Source organism: Leuciscus leuciscus, assembly GCF_965113295.1.
Source record: "Leuciscus leuciscus genome assembly, chromosome: 5".
NCBI lineage: Eukaryota > Metazoa > Chordata > Actinopteri > Cypriniformes > Leuciscidae > Leuciscus > Leuciscus leuciscus.
The window spans coordinates 38,974,848-38,995,540 of NC_138729.1; the positions used below are offsets into that span (position 1 = coordinate 38,974,848).

At 42.9% G+C, this 20,693-nt stretch overlaps 1 protein-coding gene across 2 annotated transcripts in view; it reads left to right on the top strand.

Annotated features, from left to right (window-relative positions):
• Positions 1–20,693, top strand: part of LOC309500086 (histo-blood group ABO system transferase-like) — a 40,469-nt gene that overhangs the window by 9,284 nt on the left and 10,492 nt on the right. Inside the window, exons 2-5 of one of the 2 annotated variants that reach the window (XM_082171651.1) lie at positions 14,376–14,405; positions 14,626–14,661; positions 14,827–14,871; positions 19,016–19,048. In XM_082171651.1, coding sequence (XP_082027777.1) covers positions 14,376–14,405; positions 14,626–14,661; positions 14,827–14,871; positions 19,016–19,048 — 144 coding nt within the window. The other variant, XM_082171650.1, reaches the window with a different exon arrangement.

Consider the following 20,693-nt stretch of genomic DNA (forward strand, 5'->3'; position numbering starts at 1 on the left):
GGCGGACTTTACCATTAGGCAAAGGTCGGCAATTGCCTTGGGCCCCGAGCTACCTAGGGGCCCCCAAAATGCCCTATTAACTTATGCTTAATTATTATTATTTTTTTATTTATTTTTTTATTATATATTTCTAAAACTCCGTTTGCGAAAAATGGCATCAAATCATTATTGTCGTGTCGCAGACAGGAGGGGGCCCCCCACCTCACTACATTGGACTATTCCATTATCTCACTTACTGCGCATCTGCGAAAGTGACAAGGCTGTGGCAAAAAACTGACGGAGAAAAAGAAGTGATTGACAGACAGAGTGTACAGAGTAGTAGACAGAGTAAAAATGAAGCGAAGCTAGCTACCCAAGCGGTGCTGAAAAAAGGAGGACGCGGGAGGAAAGCAAAAAGTCTGTAAAGGTGCGCGGCGCGAAAGTTAAACAACACGCAGTAACAGGAGGACTGGGAAATACACAAACAGAGCAAGACGAGTCTAAACGCGAAAATTTAAAGTTTCGAAGTTACCCAAGCGGCTAAAATAAAAGAAAAAAGTGAAAAGACGCTGATAAGTATTTGGGAACGCTGCCAAAGATGACAAACTTTTTTACGGCTACTGTTGGGGATACAGATCAGGAACAACAACGTCCAATGCACAGAAAAATCGTGAAGCAAAGAGGACACGCAGATCGACATACAAAACTGAGCAGTTTACTTATGAATCATGATATTTAAAAAAAATATCAGCTCTCAGATTCTGTCAATTCTATTACGAAATTCAAACAATAAATACCGTTTTGCCATTTTAATGTGACGTGACAGATTCCTATAGCCGCACGTGAACTGATCATCTCTAGCTAATAGTAAATAAACACGAATTAACAATGTTGAAAGATACAGTATAACTTACCGAAATGTATATTCCTCATTCATAATATCGATCAATAAGTGTTTTTCAACCGCGGAAAGAGGTAAAACAGCTGGAGAACAATCGTCACATAACATTTACCTCAGGAAAGGCATTTAATTGGCTAGAAAAAAAAAGAGCTATAGAGAGTATTTGGCTAAATATGTGTACTATATTACTTATTTTAACCTTAAATTATACCAGCTGATAGGGCTTTTTTTTCTTGAGAAAAAGTAACGCCTATCTTGTGAAACGTTACCTAATATTTTTCCAAATGAGTCAATATTGAATCAAATCACAAGAATTGAATCGAAATGGTGAAATTTGTCAAGCAAAAAAAAACAAACAAAAAAAACATAGCTTACCAGATATTGTACCATGTAAACATTGTAACATGTTTCTGTTTAGGAGTAAAGAAGTGTATGCAGGGTTAAAGGGGACGTTTTTTTCTCCTCTCTAACCTTTACTTCCCCGTAGATTAGCTTTTCCTGCCTATCCACCATTCATCGGTACATATTTTTTTCGTTCTCTTTTAAAGATTGGATGGGGAGGGGCCCATAGCCTACCTACCTTCGCCTTGGGCCCCCGATTTGCTAAATCCGCCACTGGGGTTATGTTATAACGTTATATGTTAACATGTTGTATGAGGCCTCGATCGCGACAGGCAACACACACACAGTGTAACGTTAACGTTAAGTTACACACAAGTGTTCAGAAACAAGAACATTTCGATTACTTTGTTCTAAACTTGAAAATAATAACTGACATTAACATCAAACCTTGTGATAACTAGTATTTGGCTAACGTTAACTGGCTAGAATGTTCGCGTTAAAAAGCTAACGTTACCTTAACTTTACCTTTCAAACTCACCACGATTAGGATACTTAACAGTTAATGGTAAAACGAATATCTTCACATTTGTAGTGGTGGAACATTTAGAAATACAAATTTTTAAGATTTTGAATACAATTTTACATCTTACCTGGCTAGTTCTTGCTGGTTCTGCGTGCTCCGTCCTCGAAGTCAGTCAGAATGAAATGGAAAATTCGAGTTTGACGGCTGACGGTTAGATGATTGGTTGCCAGGTGTATATCCCGTGCGATTCGCTCTTTATGTAATTAAGTGTGTAAATCTAAAGCAAAATAATAATAATAATAATAATAAATCATGGAAATCGATTTCTATCTATTTTATATTGCCTATATTATTGATCACTGGATGGGACTACATCTCCCATTCAAACATTTTAGGCTATAACCTTTGAGATTAGTTGGATTTGTGACCAAATCTGGCAACCATAAAGAAAAAAAAGAAGAAAAAACACTCAAGCAAACTTAAACTTTTTTTTAACTATATTCTAAATGCCTTAATATATGGGTTACCTTATGAAACGATGTATTATAAAATTCCTAAGCTGAAATAACCTCAATAAACCAAAAAATGTCCTCTGTCGGGCTTGTCTGTTGGAATATACTGTCATCAATTTAACAGGAGTATAAGAATTACTGTAATTATTTTCTTCCCCCCACCAAAGAAAAGCATAAATTGACAGCAACTTTCCTGTAAATAGTTATACGGTGACAAAGCTGGAAATACAGCAAAAATAATGTAAAAGCTATAAAATTGACAGCAACTTACTGTAAACTGTTTCTACAGTAAACTTTCACTGAAAATACAGCAATAATACTGTGAAAACAACAGAAATCATTTACAGTGTAGAGCACAACCTGCGGAAGAAGAATGTGTGCTGGCCAATGAGTGACTGAGTATGAATGAGTGAGAGATGGTGTACACCAAGGCAAATCCATTATTTTGCCTACAGCTGTATCTAAATTTGATATGTGGGCCCACAGGGCATATTCTGCCCAATAATGACCATGGATGGATTTGGTTAATTTCCTGGTCGAAACTGTAGTGACAATAGAAAAGAAAAGAAAAAACAGTACCACAATTGCGCAGCGCCTAACACATCTGACTTTCCTTTCAGAATATGAAGGAGCATAACACATCTGAATTTCTTTTCAGCATATCATGAAGGAGCTTACGTTTTGTCAAAAGTATGAAATATTGTTGTGTAACTTTTTTCTTGTTGCAAAGTGGGTTGAGTGTTGTCCAAGATGCCTGATAAATAGTGTGCTAACAGTGGGACTCAAAACAATGAGATAACTGAGCTGGATTGACTAATTGTAAAAAGTAATATAGGGGTTAAGACCCCAGAAGGGGACAGAACACCACTCAGCCCACATGATCATTTTACAGGTGACAGCAAGAAGGACAATGGGCCAGATGAGCAGATGATTTAATATGTTGTTGTCACTAACTGAACTAACAGAAATAATGAAGGTTTAATTCACAGATGAGAACAGTTCAGTTCCAGGAAGGTTACTAAGACGATTCAAACAAAAAGAACCAGTGACTGCTTTGTCATCTCAGAAAAGGCTTGTGCATTGATCAGCAAACTGACATTTGAGTCCATACCTCTCAACTTAAAATACACCAACAAGCCTCAACCCTGCACAACAGGAAGTGAGATAGTCTCTGAGTAACTGAGAGAAATGCAAAAAGTGTTGCAACTGTCCCCGGTCTCCCCTAATTCTCTTTTTTTTCTGATGCTACTTTTATTTTAGAAGATGTGTGTGAAAGCTTGTGACACTTCTGTCAGATGCTGGGAAAAGGGTGTTTGAGAAAAGGGAAGTCCTTATTCAGTTGGCTATGAGATGAGATGTAAGATGAGATGTTGTTCAGGCCAAATGTCAGTAAAACTAACTCACTTTTCTGTCATACGGCTGTATTGTGCTTGCGGTACGCACATCACGCGCAAATGCGGCGTGCTGTAGCCGTAGTTGTCGTCAATTAACTCATGTAAGAATCAAGAAGGCGATTAAAGCTGTCAAAACTGCATGCATGTATTTGTTATCAGGGGCGGACTTTACCATTAGGCAAAGGTCGGCAATTGCCTTGGGCCCCGAGCTACCTAGGGGCCCCCAAAATGCCCTATTAACTTATGCTTTTTTTAAATTTATTTTTAATTTATATATTCCTAAAACTCCATTTACGAAAAATGGCATCAAATCATTAGTGTTGCAGACAGGAGGGGGCCCCCCGCCTCACTACATTGGACTATTCCATTATCTCACTTACTGCGCATCTGCGAAAGTGATCTGCTGTGCCAAAAAACTGACGGAGAAAAATAAGTGATTGACAGACAGAGTGTACAGAGTGACAGACAGAGTGTACAGAGTAGTAGACAGAGTAAAAATGAAGCGAAGCTAGCTACCCAAGCGGTGCTGAAAAAAGGAAGAAGTGGGAGGAAAGCAAAAAAGTCTGTAAAGGTGCGCGGCGCGAAAGATAAACAACACGCAGTAACAGGAGGACTGGGAAATACACAAACCGAGCAAGACGAGTCTAAACGCGAAAATTTTAAGTTTCGAAGTTACCCAAGCGGCTCAAATAAAAGAAAAAAGTGAAAAGACTCTGATAAGTATTTGGGAACGCTGCCAAAGATGACACACTTTTTTACGGCTACTGTTGGGGATAACTTACAGATCAGCAACAACAACGTCCAACGCACAGAAAAATCGTGAAGCAAAGAGGACACGGAGATCGACAGACAAAACTGAGAAGTTTACTTATGAATCATGATATTTAAAAAAATCTCAGCTCTCAGATTCTGTCAATTCTATTACGAAATTCAAACAATAAATACCGTTTTGCCGTTTTAATGTGACGTGACAGATTCCTATAGCGGCACGTGAACTGATCATCTCTTGCTAACAGTAAATAAACACGAAATAACAATGTTGAAAGATACAGTATAACTTACCGAAATGTATATTCCTCATTCATAATATTGATTAATAAGTGTTTTTCAACCGCGGAAAGAGGTAAAACAGCTGGAGAACAATCGTCACATAACATTTACCTCAGGAAAGCCATTTAATTGGCTAGAAAAAAAGCTATAGAGAGTATTTGGCTAAATATGTGTACTATATTACTTATTTTAACCTTAAATTATACCAGCCAATAGGGCTTTTTTTTTTTTTTCTTGAGAAAAAGTAACGCCTATCTTGTGAAACATTACCTAATATTTACCCAAATGAGTCAATATTGAATCAAATCACAAGAATTGAATTGAAATGGTGAAATTTGTCAAAAAAAACAAAAAAAAACATAGCTCACCAGAAATTGTACCATGTAAACATTGTAACATGTTTCTGTTTAGGAGTAAAGAAGTGTATGCAGGGTTTAAAGGAAACGTTTTTTTCTCCTCTCTAACTTTTACTTCCCCATAGATTAGCTTTACCTGCCTATCCACCATTCAGTCGGTACATATTTCTTTTGTTCTCTTTTAAAGATTGGATGGGGGAGGGGCCCATAGCCTACCTACCTTCGCCTTGGGCCCCCGAATTGCTAAATCCGCCACTATGCGTCACATGTGTCTGGATTAAAATATTCTGCTATGTGAGATCACAAAATAAGGCACAAACTGATATGTAATGTTTTAATGTCCAAATAAATGTGAGCACTGTGCATTTGTACTAGACGATAGGCATTCATTTTGCGTTAATTTGTAAAGGACAAACAAAAATGGATAATTTTTAAATCCATAAAATAACTAATTTTACATTCTGGCAACATTACATTATGAAAAAGATAACATTTAATTTATGTGCTGTTGACTTCCGCCTTGTTCACATTCTTGCACATGGGGATTCAAAAGAGAACTTTTGTTTTCCTTTTTAATTTAGGTATGATAGAACTGTTGCAATTATTTATTTTGACAACTAATATAGAAAGTTAAACTTTTTTTTGACAAACTCAGAATTGGTTGAAGAGTTCATTGATTATATAAAACGCATTGAAGGTTGAATAATCTTTGGACTACAGTATTTATCTGCATGTTATCTCATCCATGAAGATGCAACAATGTAGAACAAGCAATTGGATATTTTGAGAACCAGAACCAAGCTAACTGAGCAAGTTTAACTTTAGCTATAGTGTGTGCCCTTTTATTACTATTTAATTAATTTGAATATGAGGTGGTGGGTAATAATAATAATAAAAAAAATTCACTCAGTATTCCATGATTCCTAATTCACTACTATCTCAATTACAATTAAGTACAAATTAACTTTATTCAGTTGTGTAGGCACTAAAACAGTCCAATACATTATCAAAAAAAATTGTATGATAAAATAATTAAGATTTCTGTGCCACCCCAGACTGGTTGCTGGCCCTTGCCTGGCCACCCCTATGAAAAAATCCTGGCTCCGCCACTGGACAGGAAGTAAGTGTGCAAGACTGTCCTGAAAAATCTTGTGAGTTCTCTCTAATTGCTCGTTCAGATTTGGCTGAAGGCTACAGTTTGTACAGAAGGCCAAATAAAGTGCTGCTTTTGCTTTCATATAGAAACACACAGCGTCTCACAACATGGTCGCCAAGACATGCAAAAGCGCATGCAAAGCGCTGACTCACCACTGTGAGCTATACTCTCAGGTTGGATGACCATTGGTACACTTTCATATATAAGGCAATTCTTGGTCTGCTGCCAAGCTACCTATGTGTTCATATCATACAGAAAAGCAATGGGCGACACTTTTTGCGTTCTCAGGACTTGAAACTCACTGAATTAATCTCGCTAAACGCATTTAAATCCAAAATGAAAGATGTAGAGGCAGATGCCTTAATATGTAAATGTTTTTAGATTGTAAAAATGATTTAAAGTGATTTTATGAAGTGTTAGTTCTAGTTCCCTTCCGAGGGAACTACCGCTGCGTCACTATGACGACCTTTGGGGATCCCTCCAGCGTCAGCGCCCCTGAAGTCACATGTACAACTTAGTCCAATCTTGATTGGTGCAACGTCATCCCGTGACATAAGCCGGCGGAAAGCGGAAGCTATAAAGGGAGCCGGCTTCACAGTGGCTGTCAGCTTTCTGATCTTCAGCAAAGCGCTCTCTGTCTGTCTCAGTCTTATTTGGTGTTGTCTGTCCCGTAGTAAATAAATATATATATAAAGAAATGGCGACTAAGCAACGTGATTACAGAAAGTGTTTGCCCCTAAAGCCCCGTTCACACTGCCAGCGATTTTGTCGCTGCATGTCGCTAGTCTCTGTACTGTGAAGTCGCTTGTGGGCGTTCATAGTGCTGTCGCTCTAATGTGACTGGTAGACTGCACGTCTGGCCATATCTATACAAAATACCATCACAAGTGATATATACAACTATATCATTTTAATTTGACTAGGATTTAGGCTCAAAAGAAACAGTATGCTGTTGGGAGAGTGTTTTTATATTACCACAGCAGTGTTCAGTGGATGAAATCATTTAGCCTACTGGATTAACGATCGATCAATCAACAGATTAACTCATACTGTCATACATTACTAAAACGTCATTCGAATTTGACAAATAATAAATTTTCTTGTCCCTAATAGTCAACATAATGCAGGGGAAACTGTAAAATGATCTGCAGCAGTGCTAAACTTGCATCATAATTACAACACTCGAACTAAATGTGTGAATTAAACTCACTGAGACTGTCGATAGTTTCTTTTCCATGCATCATTTTATTATATCCATGTATGTGGTTACAGTCAAATCATATTGAAATCGCCCTCGAACTCCTGTCTTGCCTGCACTCGAGACGGTGACGTGAGCTGAGCTCCTCTGAAAGTCTTCTTTCCTATTGGTTGTCGCTCGCGAAAATCGCTTCTCATTTGCATAAAGTTGAAATTTCTGAACTTTTGTCGCGCGTCTCGTGTCGCTTGACACGCCCACATTCTGTCGCCAACGGTCACTGTCGCTCGTGTCGCCGGAAGTCGCCAGCGCTCCATTGAAATGAATGGGATCATGTCGCTTTGTCGCTGCGTGTCGCTGGCAGTGTGAACGGGGCTTTAGAATGCTTCGCTCCCGGCTGTCTTTGTTTGATGAAAGCGGCCAGCTCTGTGCCCCACGCGGTGCGGGTCCCGCGGTTGTCGAGGCAACCCGGCGGCTTCACTCGTGGGGATCACAGATGGATCTAGGGGAGGGGTTTGAGACGGCTGCGGCCCCTTCTCAGCCCTTATCCCCTAGTTCTAATCCTCTCGCTCGGGATCCGGAAGCCCGCTCCGCGGCTTCTTCCGCCCCGAACGAGAGCTTCACGCTGAGCTTATCTTCTTCCGAGGAAGTTGATGTGCTCAGTGTTGAAGGTGGTGATATGGGTGATTCGCCAGCCCAGTCTCCACAGTATGAGGAGCTGTTGGATGTTTTAACTCGTGCCGTTGCTAGATTAAATATTGAATGGCCGGACGAGAAGCATGAATCAAAGTCAAAAAGCAAATTAGAAGAACGATTCTTACAGTCTGCACCACAACCACCACGCAGGGGTTTACCGTTTTTTCCGGATCTCCACACTGAGGTGTCGAGATCCTGGAATAAGCCATATTCATCTAGGCTTTCTAGTCCTAATGTACATCATTACTCATCTATTTTAGGACGAAAACAAAACGGTTATGGCGACATGCCTAAAATAGAGGATACTTTGGCAGCTTATCTTTCACCCTCCGCTGCATCCTCATTTAAAGCCCCATTATTACCCTCTATACCTTGCCGTCAAACATCTTCATTAGTGGGGAAAGCCTATGCAGCATCAGGTCAAGCAGGTGGCTGTCTGCATACAATGGTTATTTTGCAGGCTTATCAGGCAGATTTACTGGACGAATTAGATAAAGGGGAAAAGATAGATATCGAAGATATCAAAGAATTAAGAAGAGCAACTGATCTATCTCTCCGCGCTACCAAAGAGACGGCTCATGCAATCGGCCGCTCTATGGCAGCCCTGGCAAAGACGCAGATAGAGCTTTTCTTCTTGACGCTCCTCTTTCGCCTCCTGGTCTCTTCGGCGACGCTGTTAGTTCGATCGTCGAGAGATTTCAGGAGGCAAAGAAGCAGGCAGCAGCCTTTCAAAAATGTATTCCCCGTCGCCAGAAATCTTATGGGGCTACAAGTAAAGAGAGACAGCCCCAGCCATCTACATCTAGCTCCTCGTACAGACAGACTCAGAAGGAGAGTGTTGCCCACCGAGCCCCGCCTCAACGTCATCAGGGCTCGAGGCAATACTCCCAGCCGAAGCCCGTTAATCAGAAAACGGATCTGAGGACCGTTATTCTGACCAAACGGGCTTCGGGGAAGAGGTCCTGACGGGCAGGTCAGGCCTCTGAGGGCGCCCCCTCCGGGGGTGGAGCGAATTACACCCGCTCCTCCACGGAGCCCTCAGGAAATCGATTTGCTAACCCCGCTGCCTTCGGCGCTTCGGGGCGCAACGATTTCCGACGAACACAATCCTCGACTTCCGCCCAGCATAAATACAGCGGTCGCGGGGAGTTCGTTATCTATAAGGAGGCCTGTAGAAAAATGTCATCGGTTAGTTCCTGCCGGGCAACCGCTTCAGGACGCCGAAGCTGTTCCTCAAGAAACTATGAATTCCATCCCCGAGAGGTTGATTCCATTAGTGAATTTCCTGCACGCATGGGAAACACTACCCAATATATCACAATGGGTAGTGCGCACAATCCACAAGGGGTACAGACTGCAGTTCGGGTTTCGACCACCAAGATTCAGGGGCGTTCTCGAAACAGTGGTAGCCCCCGAGCGCACGCAGGTTATGGAGCAGGAGGTTCAGTCCCTTCTGGCGAAGGAGGCTATAGATCTTATTCCTCCCGCGGAGAGGAACTCCGGGTTCTACAGCCGGTATTTCATAGTTCCGAAAAAGGATGGAGGGTTACGTCCGATTATAGATCTTCACCACTTGAACCAATCTCTGAGGAGATACAAGTTCAAGATGTTAACGATTCCTATTATCGTGAGTCAAATCAAGTCCGAGGACTGGTTTGTCACGATAGACCTGAAGGATGCGTATTTCCATATCTCCATCCTATTGGAACACAGGAAGTTCCCAAAGTTCGCTTTTGGGGGCAAAGCGTACCAGTATCGGGTTCTTCCATTTGGCCTAGCACTATCTCCTCGCACATTCACGAAATGCATGGACGCAGCCCTTGCGTCTCTGAGATTGCAGGGTGTAAGGGTCCTCAATTACATAGACGACTGGCTTATTCTGGCTCAGTCTCAGGAAATGGCGGCACAGCATCGAGATGTCGTGCTCGACCACATGAAGCGTTTGGGGCTGAGGCTCAACGCGAAAAAGAGTGTGCTTACTCCGGTCCAGAGGACAACTTATTTAGGAGTAGTGTGGGACTCGATCACGATGCGGGCACAGCTGTCTCCTGCACGTGTCAAGTCTATTCTGGCTATGGTTTCCAGAATAAAGCTAGGCCAACGCATCACTGTAAAACAGTTCCAGAGACTGCTGGGACTTATGGCGGCAGCATCCAACGTGATACTTTTTGGCCTGCTGCACATGAGAGAATTGCAGTGGTGGCTCAGAACCAAGGGGTTTTCCCCGAGGGGCAACCCTTTTCGCCTGATCAAGGTTACGCGCAGATGCCTTCGTTCCTTGGTCATTTGGAAAAAGGCTTGGTTCTTAGCCCAGGGCCCTGTGCTAGGAGCACCATGTCAGCGCAGAGTAGTGTCGACAGATGCGTCCTGCACAGGGTGGGGGGCGGTCATGGAGGGCCGTTCAACTCAGGGTCTGTGGAAAGAACATCATCTATCATGGCACATAAATTGTCTAGAGATGTTAGCGGTTCTGCTAGCCTTAAGGCATTTTCTCCCAGACCTCAGAGGCCATCATGTTCTGGTGAGAACAGACAATATGTCAGTGGTCTCGTATATAAATCATCAGGGAGGTCTGAGATCGCGCCCTCTGTGCAGACTGGCGCATCAGATTCTCTTATGGGCCCAAGGGAAGATTCTCTCGCTGAGAGCAATTTACATTCCGGGCCATCTAAATGTGGGATCAGACATCCTGTCGAGGCAGGGGCTGAGGCCCGGGGAATGGAGGCTGCACCCCGAGACTGTGCAGTTAATTTGGAGGAAGTTTGGCCAGGCGGATGTGGACCTGTTTGCGTCTCAAGAGAGCACTCACTGTCCCCTCTGGTTTTCCTTGACTTATCCAGCTCCTCTGGGACTGGATGCCATGGTACAGCCGTGGCCGAGGCTTCGGCTGTACGCATTTCCCCCGATCGCTCTGCTCCCGGGAGTTCTAGAGAGGATTCGCCAGGGTGGGGATCAAGTCTTGTTGGTAGCCCGAGTTTGGTTTTCGGACCTTATAGCCCTCTTAGACGGTCCCCCGTGGGAGATTCCCTTCAGGAGGGACCTTCTAACTCAGGCCGGGGGCACAATATTTCACCCCCGTCCAGAGATGTGGAAATTGTGGGTCTGGCCCCTGAGGGGGATCAGTTCCTGAATGCTGGTCTTTCTACTGAGGTAGTGGAGACCATTTTAAATTCTAGAGCTCCCTCCACGAGGAAACTATATGCTTTGAAGTGGAGGGTATTCACTTCATGGTGTACAGAACACCAACTGGACCCAGTTAACTGCCCAGTGGCTTCAGTGCTGGAGTTCCTGCAAGGTCGTTTCTCGGCTGGCCTTTCCCCCTCTACACTTAAGGTGTATGTGGCTGCAGTTGCTGCCTTCCATGCCCCGTATATTACACCTCACTGGGAAGGCATCATCTTATTATTCGTTTCCTTCGTGGTACTCGGAGGATGAGGCCTCCGGCTCAGGTTAGAACCCCGGCTTGGGATCTAGCCGTGGTTTTTGAAGGGTTATCCTTGCCACCCTTTGAGCCTTTGGACAGGGCATCAGACAAGTGCTTAGCCTTAAAAATGGCGTTTCTGCTGGCTATTTTATCTCTAAAAAGAGTTGGAGATCTGCAGGCCTTGTCCGTCGCTCCCTCCTGCTTAGAGTTTGCTCCGGGAGGAGTGAAAGTTATTCTCTACCCAAGACCAGGGTATGTTCCTAAAGTGCCCTCTAATGTGGCTAGGCCAGTTGTCCTCCAGGCTTTCCATCCTCCTCAGGAGTCGGCGGAATTAGAGAAGCTTAGGTTGCTTTGCCCGGTCAGGGCTCTTGAGATGTATGTGAGAAAAACATCCCAGTGGAGAAAATCTGACCAGCTTTTGGTATGCTTTGGGCCCCTTAAGAAAGGCTGCCCAGCTACTAAACAAACCTTAAGCAGGTGGATCGTTGAAGCCATTTCTATGGCTTATGAGGCGAGCGGGCTGCTCTTACCTCTGTCAGTTAAAGCGCATTCCACGCGAAGCATGGCCTCCTCAAAGGCTCTGTGGTCAGGGGCTTCACTCCAGTACGTATGTGATGCGGCGGGGTGGTCCTCACCACATACCTTTATTAGATTTTATAGTTTGGATCTCCCGGCGACCCCGGGGTCTCAAGCAATCATGTCCTAGGTGTGCCTCATTTCACACCGGGACAGACGTTTTTCGTCAGCATGGCGAAGTGGGCATATCGTTCCCCAAAGGTCGTCATAGTGACGCAGCGGTAGTTCCCTCGGAAGGGAATGTCCTCAGGTTACTCATGTAACCATGGTTCCCTGAGAAGGGAACGAACGCTGCGTCCCTATGCCATGCTTCCGTACACCTGAGAGCGGCTTGCTTCAGTCGATCAGAAGGCTGACAGCTACTGTGAAGCCGGCTCCCTTTATAGCTTCCGCTTTCCGCCGGCTTACGTCACGGGATGACGTTGCACCAATCAAGATTGGACTAAGTTGTACATGTGACTTCAGGCGCGCTGACGCTGGAGGGATCCCCAAAGGTCGTCATAGTGACGCAGCGTTCGTTCCCTTCTTAGGGAACCATGGTTACATGAGTAACCTGAGAACGTTTTCTGTGTTATTTGTCTGTACCTATGTGTTTGTATTATTTTTTATATGCTGCTGCCTGTCTTGGCCAGGTCACCCTTGCAAAGAGGTTCTTACAGTTTTTTTTATTCGCTTTGGTACTATTTTCACAAGTTAGGTGTACATTTTCAAAACTCTTAGTGCTAATATCACAACAGATCATCAAAAGTGCACTTTTTGCACGGATTGTTAAATATGTACATGGGGGGGCCCCAAGGAAAAAGGTTGGGAACCACTGCTCTGGATGATGCATTATCATGTTTACTGTTATTACCTTGTCAGTTCATAATAAAAGAGCAATGTTTGCAGTTGTGCCACCCTGACATTTGAGAATATACTAATTGCTGGACAACAGTTTTTCAATTATCTTAACAGCTTTAAAACTACTATTATTTATCAAATTTGATTATAAGAAAGGTTTCAAACTTAAAATGATGACATAGTATTTAGTTGATCATATTTTATTATCAAGACAACATTTAAATAGTTTTCTTATTCTGTTCATTTGTTCGGACAGTTGCGTCGCCTGACAATTTTGGGGGTTAAAGATCACAAAACATAAAATAATATGTATTATTTAAATGTAGTAAAGATGAATTTAAACTAAACGGGTTTTATAGAATAAAGTTATAAATGTCATGAATTTATCAAACTATTTTAAAAGGAAATAATGCACTTGGACACAAAAATATGCATGTCATGTAATTCATTGGTTCCCAACAGGGGGGTCGCGGCCCACAAGGGGGCCTCAGCGAACTCTGTGGGGGGTCCCGTCATATTTTGAAAAGTTTTGAGCAATGAGCATTAAATAAAATCATTAACTTTTTTCTGTTAAAAATATACAAAATGTATATAATGAGCGAGTTCATCATGAATCCATTTCCAATCCGTGTTTTTGTCTTATCCGGAACCACTATGGTACACCTATAATAAGTGTTTACATTGGGACTATTTCACACTGGTTCGGATCGCTGCCGCTGCGGAGTAGCCCAGTACCTGCGTGACTCGTCATAGATGTACACAGAGAGAAGTAGTTCCGGCTACAATGTTCTTCCGAAAGACGCATTATTCTGTTAATAAACGCAAGTTTACTATCGCTCGCTATAGCGCCAAAAGCGTCAAAAATAAAGCCTCACATTGATAATGCCTCACAAATAACATGCAAGTATTGAGGTCCCAGACAGCAGTCATTTAGTAGTAGCCTAGCATTTTTTTTATTTTTTTTTACCTACACACCAGTATGAATATTTTTGTTATTGCATTTCAAATAGGGCCAATTTATAGGCTACTCCTACGTTTTTAAATTACAAAGGGCCTACTGATGTTTTTGTTATTGCATTTTCAATATTATAGGCTATTATTTGTGCATAAACATATCTGGTTATAGTAAACATACCGTTTGTTTGAAAACAACATATTTTGTCATCCTTGCTGCAAGCTTACAAGAGCGATAATATCATTAAATGTGAAGGGGGGCCCTAAAATATTTTCTTGGGGAAAAGGGGGTCTCAGACAAAAAAAGGTTGGGAACCACTGATGTAATTGACCCAACAATAGTATGTAATGTAACAACATGCTCTAAACATTAACCATTTAAAGAAGACATGATTAAATATGTGCGCACATATTTAATCATGTCTTCTTTAAATTAAATATATTTCTCTCCTCATGAAATAATGTCTTTTTTCACAGATTCATTTACATAAGCACCAACCAGAACAGGTGAGTTTAGTACAAACATATCCACTACAAAAACATAGAGCAGATGCAGATGTGCTGCACTCTTGACTTAGGAAGATTGCATTGCTATATATATGTGTGTGTGTGTGTGTGTGTGTGTGTGTGTGTGTGTGTGTGTGTGTGTGTGTGTGTGTGTGTGTGTGTGTGTGTGTGTGTGTGTTTGTATATATCATTATTATTTTATTTTTTTTACTGTTTTCAGTTGCACACAACAGATGATAGAACAAGTGTTCAGAAAGTAAGTAATAATGTAATGTATACACTTACATCTGATCTCTCTCTTCAACACACACACACAAAACACAAAATTTGTACACTTACTACTATATGTATATTCTTATGTACACCAAAACACACACCATCATAATTCAAATGAGTAAGAGATTGATTCTGTTATTATCAGGTCAGAAGAGAAGCTTGAGAACTTTGGACTGCGCTCATCTCCGGGGTCTGTAAAACTTTATTTAATATGCTCTGATTATACTTGGTATACTTTGTATGACACACAATCAAAAGGAATAATTTAGGAATAAATAAAACTTGGAGTAAATAATTAATAAATAAAAAAAAATTCTTTGGAGTTTCTTTTTTCTTAGCAAGTTTCTAAAAAAGCAGCTGCAGCAACGCGAAGCACCTGGCAATACCCAGAGAGCCATCTCTGAGTATATCACAGTTGCTTGTCAGTCGGAGGAGGACCGGAGCCAGGAGGCACACCACAGTGCTCCGGACCTCTCTGCTCAACCTGCTCAGAGCACAAGAAAAGGGGGTGAATCTTAAATGCTAGAGGACTTTAGCTGCCAAGGCCTATGCCACACTTTCCATTCAGCATGGCAGACTTCACCATGGATGAAGTGAGGTCAGTTGTTGAAAAAGCTAGAGCAGGATCCGCTTCAGGACCATCAGGCACAACGTACAAGATCTATAAAAACTGCCATCTGCTACTGAAGAGGTTAGCCAAGCTCTTGCGGATGCTCTGGAAAAAAAGGTAGGAACCTAAAATCTGGACACTCGCTGAGGGCTGCTTTGTACCTAAAGGACAGAACTCTACAGGACTCGAGGAGTTCAGAGAGATTGGATGTCCCTATTGGATGTTGAGGGGAAAATATTCTGGTCCATTGTTGCTAAAAGGCTTACATCGTATCTTCTCAACAATGAGTACATCGACCCCAGTGTCCAAAAAGGAGGAGTTCCAGGATATTCTAGATGCCTGGAACATACATCAGCGATCAGCCAGATCATCAAAGAAGCAAATAGTGATAAAAACACACTCGCTGTCGTCTGGCTAGATCTTACCAAAGCCTACCCAAGTGTACCTCATCAGCTGATCCAAAGGACTTTGGAACACTACCAAGTACCAACAGAGGTGGTTAAAGGGATACTTTACCGTTTTTTCATATTAAACTATGTTATTCCCTTAACTAAGACGAGTTGATACATACCTCTCTCGTCTCAGTGCGTGCACTAAATCCCTCTGTCTTGCGGCGAAACTTTGTTAGCCCAGTTCATTTAATATGGGCCAAGCAGAGAAGCTACCAAACACCTCCACGTTTTCCCTATTTAAATACAGTTACTCGCGAAGTAAGCACTTCGACTTGGCGCAGTAATATCTTCACTAGAGGGAGCGGGGGCCGGTGAGAGGATTTTACACGAGTGAAGATATTACTGCGCCAAGTCGAAGTGCTTACAAGCACTTGCTATGGTATTCCGCCATACAAAATAGTTATCCATTTTACACGCTTAGAAAAGCGCAACGTTTTGTTTTGTGTCACCGTTCTAGGTCGAGTTACACTTCGCGAGTAACTGTATTTAAATAGGGAAAACGTGGAGGTGTTTGGTAGCTTCTCTGCTTGGCCCATATTAAATGAACTGGGCTAACAAAGTTTCGCCGCAAGACAGAGGGATTTAGTGCACGCACTGAGACGAGAGAGGTATGTATCAACTCGTCTTAGTTAAGGGAATAACATAGTTTAATATGAAAAAACGGTAAAGTATCCCTTTAACCACCTCTGTTGGTACTTGGTAGTGTTCCAAAGTCCTTTGGATCAGCTGATGAGGTACACTTGGGTAGGCTTTGGTAAGATCTAGCCAGACGACAGCGAGTGTGTTTTTATCACTATTTGCTTCTTTGATGATCTGGCTGATCGCTGATGTATGTTCCAGGCATCTAGAATATCCTGGAACTCCTCCTTTTTGGACACTGGGGTCGATGTACTCATTGTTGAGAAGATACGATGTAAGCCTTTTAGCAACAATGGACCAGAATATTTTCCCCTCAACATCCAATAGGGACATCCAATCTCTCTGAACTCCTCGAGTCCTGTAGAGTTCTGTCCTTAGTTAAGGGAATAACATAGTTTAATATGAAAAAACGGTAAAGTATCCCTTTAAGCTGGTGATGTCACACATGGATTCACTGAAAATGAGGTTCACAGTGGGAAACTTTACCACCAAATGGCAAAGGCTGGAGAAGGACATCATAGCAAGATGCACCATTTCAGTGGTCCTGTTCGTGGCTGCCATGAATCTTCTTCTGAAAGCAGGAGAGATGCAGTGTAAAGGTCCTAAAACAGACGACGGCACAAGACATCCCGCCTGCTGGGCTTTCATGGATGATGTGACGACCCCAGCAATTCAAGGAACATAGTGGATCCACAAAGGAAAGTTGATGAGAAACACCTTCAGCATCCAAGGCTCAGAGATCCCAATAATCCAAGACCAAGGGATCCGATGTCTTGGAAAAAACTATGACCACTCCCTGAAGGACATCGGAAATCTCAAAGACACCAAAGTCCAACTGAACATCTGGCTTAAGGCAATTGACACCAGCCAGTTGCTTGGGAGGTTCAAGGTATGGTGCTTTCAGTATGGCATTATACCCAGACTGCAATGGCCCTCCTGCTTTATGACTTTCCTATGACGCAAGTGGAAGCAATGGAGAGGATGTGCAGTAAGTTTGTGCGGAAATGGCTGGGTGTTCCCCCTTCCTTCAGCTCAGTGAACCTGTATAGCAAGACCTCCAAATTCCGCTTTCCTGTTTCATCAGTAGCTGAAGAATACAAGGCCACCAAGGCAAGAGCAGTCAGCACGCTGCTCCTGTCAAAGGATGGGAAAGTCAAGCATGCTAGCAAGTCTATCAGGTGTGGCAGGAAGTGGAAGCCCCAAGAAGCGGTGTCGGAAGCTGAAGCACACTGGAAACATCAGGAGATTGTCGGAGTGGTCTGCCAAGGCCGCCTGGGACTTGGACATTACAACACCAAGAGGTGGAGCAAGGCCAACACCAAAGGCAAGAGAGAGCTTGTGGTGCAGAGGGTCCGAGAGGCAGAAGAAGAACACCGCCGTGTGAAAGCGGTAGGACTGGCCTCTCAGGGGCAGTGGTTGCAGTGGGATCAGGCACTCGAGCGATCACTGTCCTGGAAGGAACACTGGGAAACCGACCAAGACAAGCTGACTTTCTAACTACGTGCTGTGGCTGACCTCTTGCCAACCCCAAATAATTTAAAGATCTGGGGCAAGGAAGAAGATCCACCATGCAAGCACTGTGGAGCAGTGCTATGTACACTGAATCATATCTTGACGGCATGCCCTAAAGCACTGGGAGATGGGCGATACAGGTGGAGACACGACAAGGTCCTGACAGCTGTCGCCAAATGGGTGGATCTGCAGAGGGTCAAAGCCAACAGCAACCTGGCACCACTGTCTCCAAAATTCTTCAACGTCCAGCGTGAAGGCAACCAAACTCCCACGGTAAAGGCAACTGCCAAGCACCCGCCATCCATTCTACAGCGTGCTTTTGACTGGGAGATGCAAGTGGACCTGGGAAGTAGGCTTGTCTTCCCACAAGACATTGCAGTGACCTCACTCCGTCCGGATCTGGGCCTGATTTCCAGGAGCATCAAGACCATCTTAGTATCTGAACTTACGGTGCCATGGGAGGACAGGCTAGCTATCTCGCATCAAATGAAGAAGGCTAAGTACCAGGACTTGATCGATGAGGCTCTTACCAAAGGATGGCACGCAACCATGTTTCCCATCGAAGTCGGCTGTCGTGGTTTCCCAGCAACATCTTTGCGCTATTTCCCACAGAAGGTTGGCCTGGATCCAAAACATCTGAAGAAAGCCACCAAGGAGATAGCTTTGGCAGGTCAAGATGGTTATTGCTGAAGAGAGCCAACAGTTGGAACCCCTCTGCAGGCAAAGGCTAAATGCTCTTTGCTGCTTCACTCAGGTGAAGCGTACAGGTTAAGGGGTGAAACGCTAGTAAACCCGAGAGACCTGCTGACGATGCAGAGGGGTCCTCAACAATGTGGATGCTCCGCCCACCTTCTCACCGTGGAATACCATCACAAAGACACCATATCCAAGTAGCTCTTGCAATTCCTGCTTGTAGCAAAGCATCTTTGATGTTTATCTCACCATGGAGTAAAAAAAAAAGTCAAATCTTGTTCAAGTATAAAGACTCTGATCCAATGAGCTGATAAATGTGAATTTGATCTGTAGTTACTGACTACTGCTCAGCTCAGAAACATTATTGGTTCATGGCTGTTTTTATGGTTCTGATCAGATGACCACATGAAATGTCATTTGTGTTACAGGTTTCTGTACAACCAACCCAGCACCTTGGTAGGGTGAGTATTATATTTTTAGTATTAACTTGTTTTTGCCCATTTCCACCCATTAATGGAATGATAACAATGTATAGCAAGCCATTTAACATTTAATCCTTAAAACCTACTAGTATCTATTTTCATGCTACTAGTACTTATTTTTTAGATACTAGTATCTATTCCATTAAGTCAAGTCAAGTCAAGTCACCTTTATTTATATAGCTCTTTTTACAATACCGATTGCATCAAAGCAGCTTCACAGTGATAACATGAAAATAATACAACAAAGTTTGTTTCTAGAAGAAAATTGCGTCATCGTCCACCCTAAGTAAGCCAGATTAATAATATTGTTGAATATTAATTGTCTCCAACTAAGCAAGCCAAAAGCCAAGGCAACAGTGGCAAGGAACCAAAACACCATCAGGTGACAGAATGGAGAAAAAAACCTTGGGAGAACCCAGGCTCAGCCGGGGGCCAGTTCTCCTCTGGCCAACGAGCAAACAGTGTATGATTATGATCCAGGCAGCATTGCAGGTCAGAAGTCTGATTGGTCGTGTCGATGAGGCCTTCACGGGGCTGATGAGGCTGGCACTTCAGGGATGCGTCATGGATTGGTCCAGGTGCAGGTCCACCATCTGATCTGGATACGGCCGGGATCCAGCTGACTTCAGTAAACAGGGAGGGACTGGTTGACAACCTCAGGACTGCGTCGTCATCATGTCCAGGCGCAGGTCCTTCATCGGATCTGGCTATGGCCTGGATCCGCCGGACTGCGGTAAACCTCGGATAAACAGAGAGACTAATATTAGCGTAGATGCCATCCTTCTTATGATGTAACAAGTACATCTGGATTTATGGGGCGTGTTCCCGGTTCCGGCTGACCTAAACTATGCAGCCTAACATTGAATTATAGAAGTCTATAATGTGTTATGTGTATGCTAGGTCAAAGAGATGTGTTTTTAGTCTAGATTTGAATTGACAGAGTGTGTCTGCTTCCCGGACAATGTTAGGTCCAAAGTTTTGGTGCTAAATAGGAAAAGGGTATACCACCACCAGCAGTCGATTTTGATATTCTAGGTATTATCAACTGGCCGTAATTTTGAGATCGCAATAGACGTGAAGGACTATAATGCGTTAAGAGCTCGCTCAAGTACTGGGGAGCAAAACCATTTAGTGCTTTGTAAGTGATCAGCAATATTTAAAAATGTATATGATGTTTAATAGGGAGCCAATGCAGTGTTGACAGAACTGGGCTAATATGGTCATACTTGTTGCTGGTTCTAGTAAAAACTCTAGCTGCTGCATTTTGGACCAGCTGTAATTTGTTTATTAAGCGTGCAGTGCAACCACCCAATAGCATTACAATAATCTAGCCTTGATGTCATGAACGCAGGAAATTTTTTGTTCAATAATTAGAATCTCTGTTTATTCAGAATTTAGTAGGAAGTTGCTAGTCATCCAGTTTTTTATATCAGCTATGCATTCCGTTAATTTTGTGGATTGGTAAGTTTCGTCAGGGTGTGAAGAAATATAGAGCTGCGTATCATAACAGTGAAAACTAATGCCATGCTGACACCATACTGAACTTTTGATCGATAAGACATCTCTTCATTTACTGCTACAAAATGATAACGGTCAGATAAGTATGATTTAAACCATGCTAATG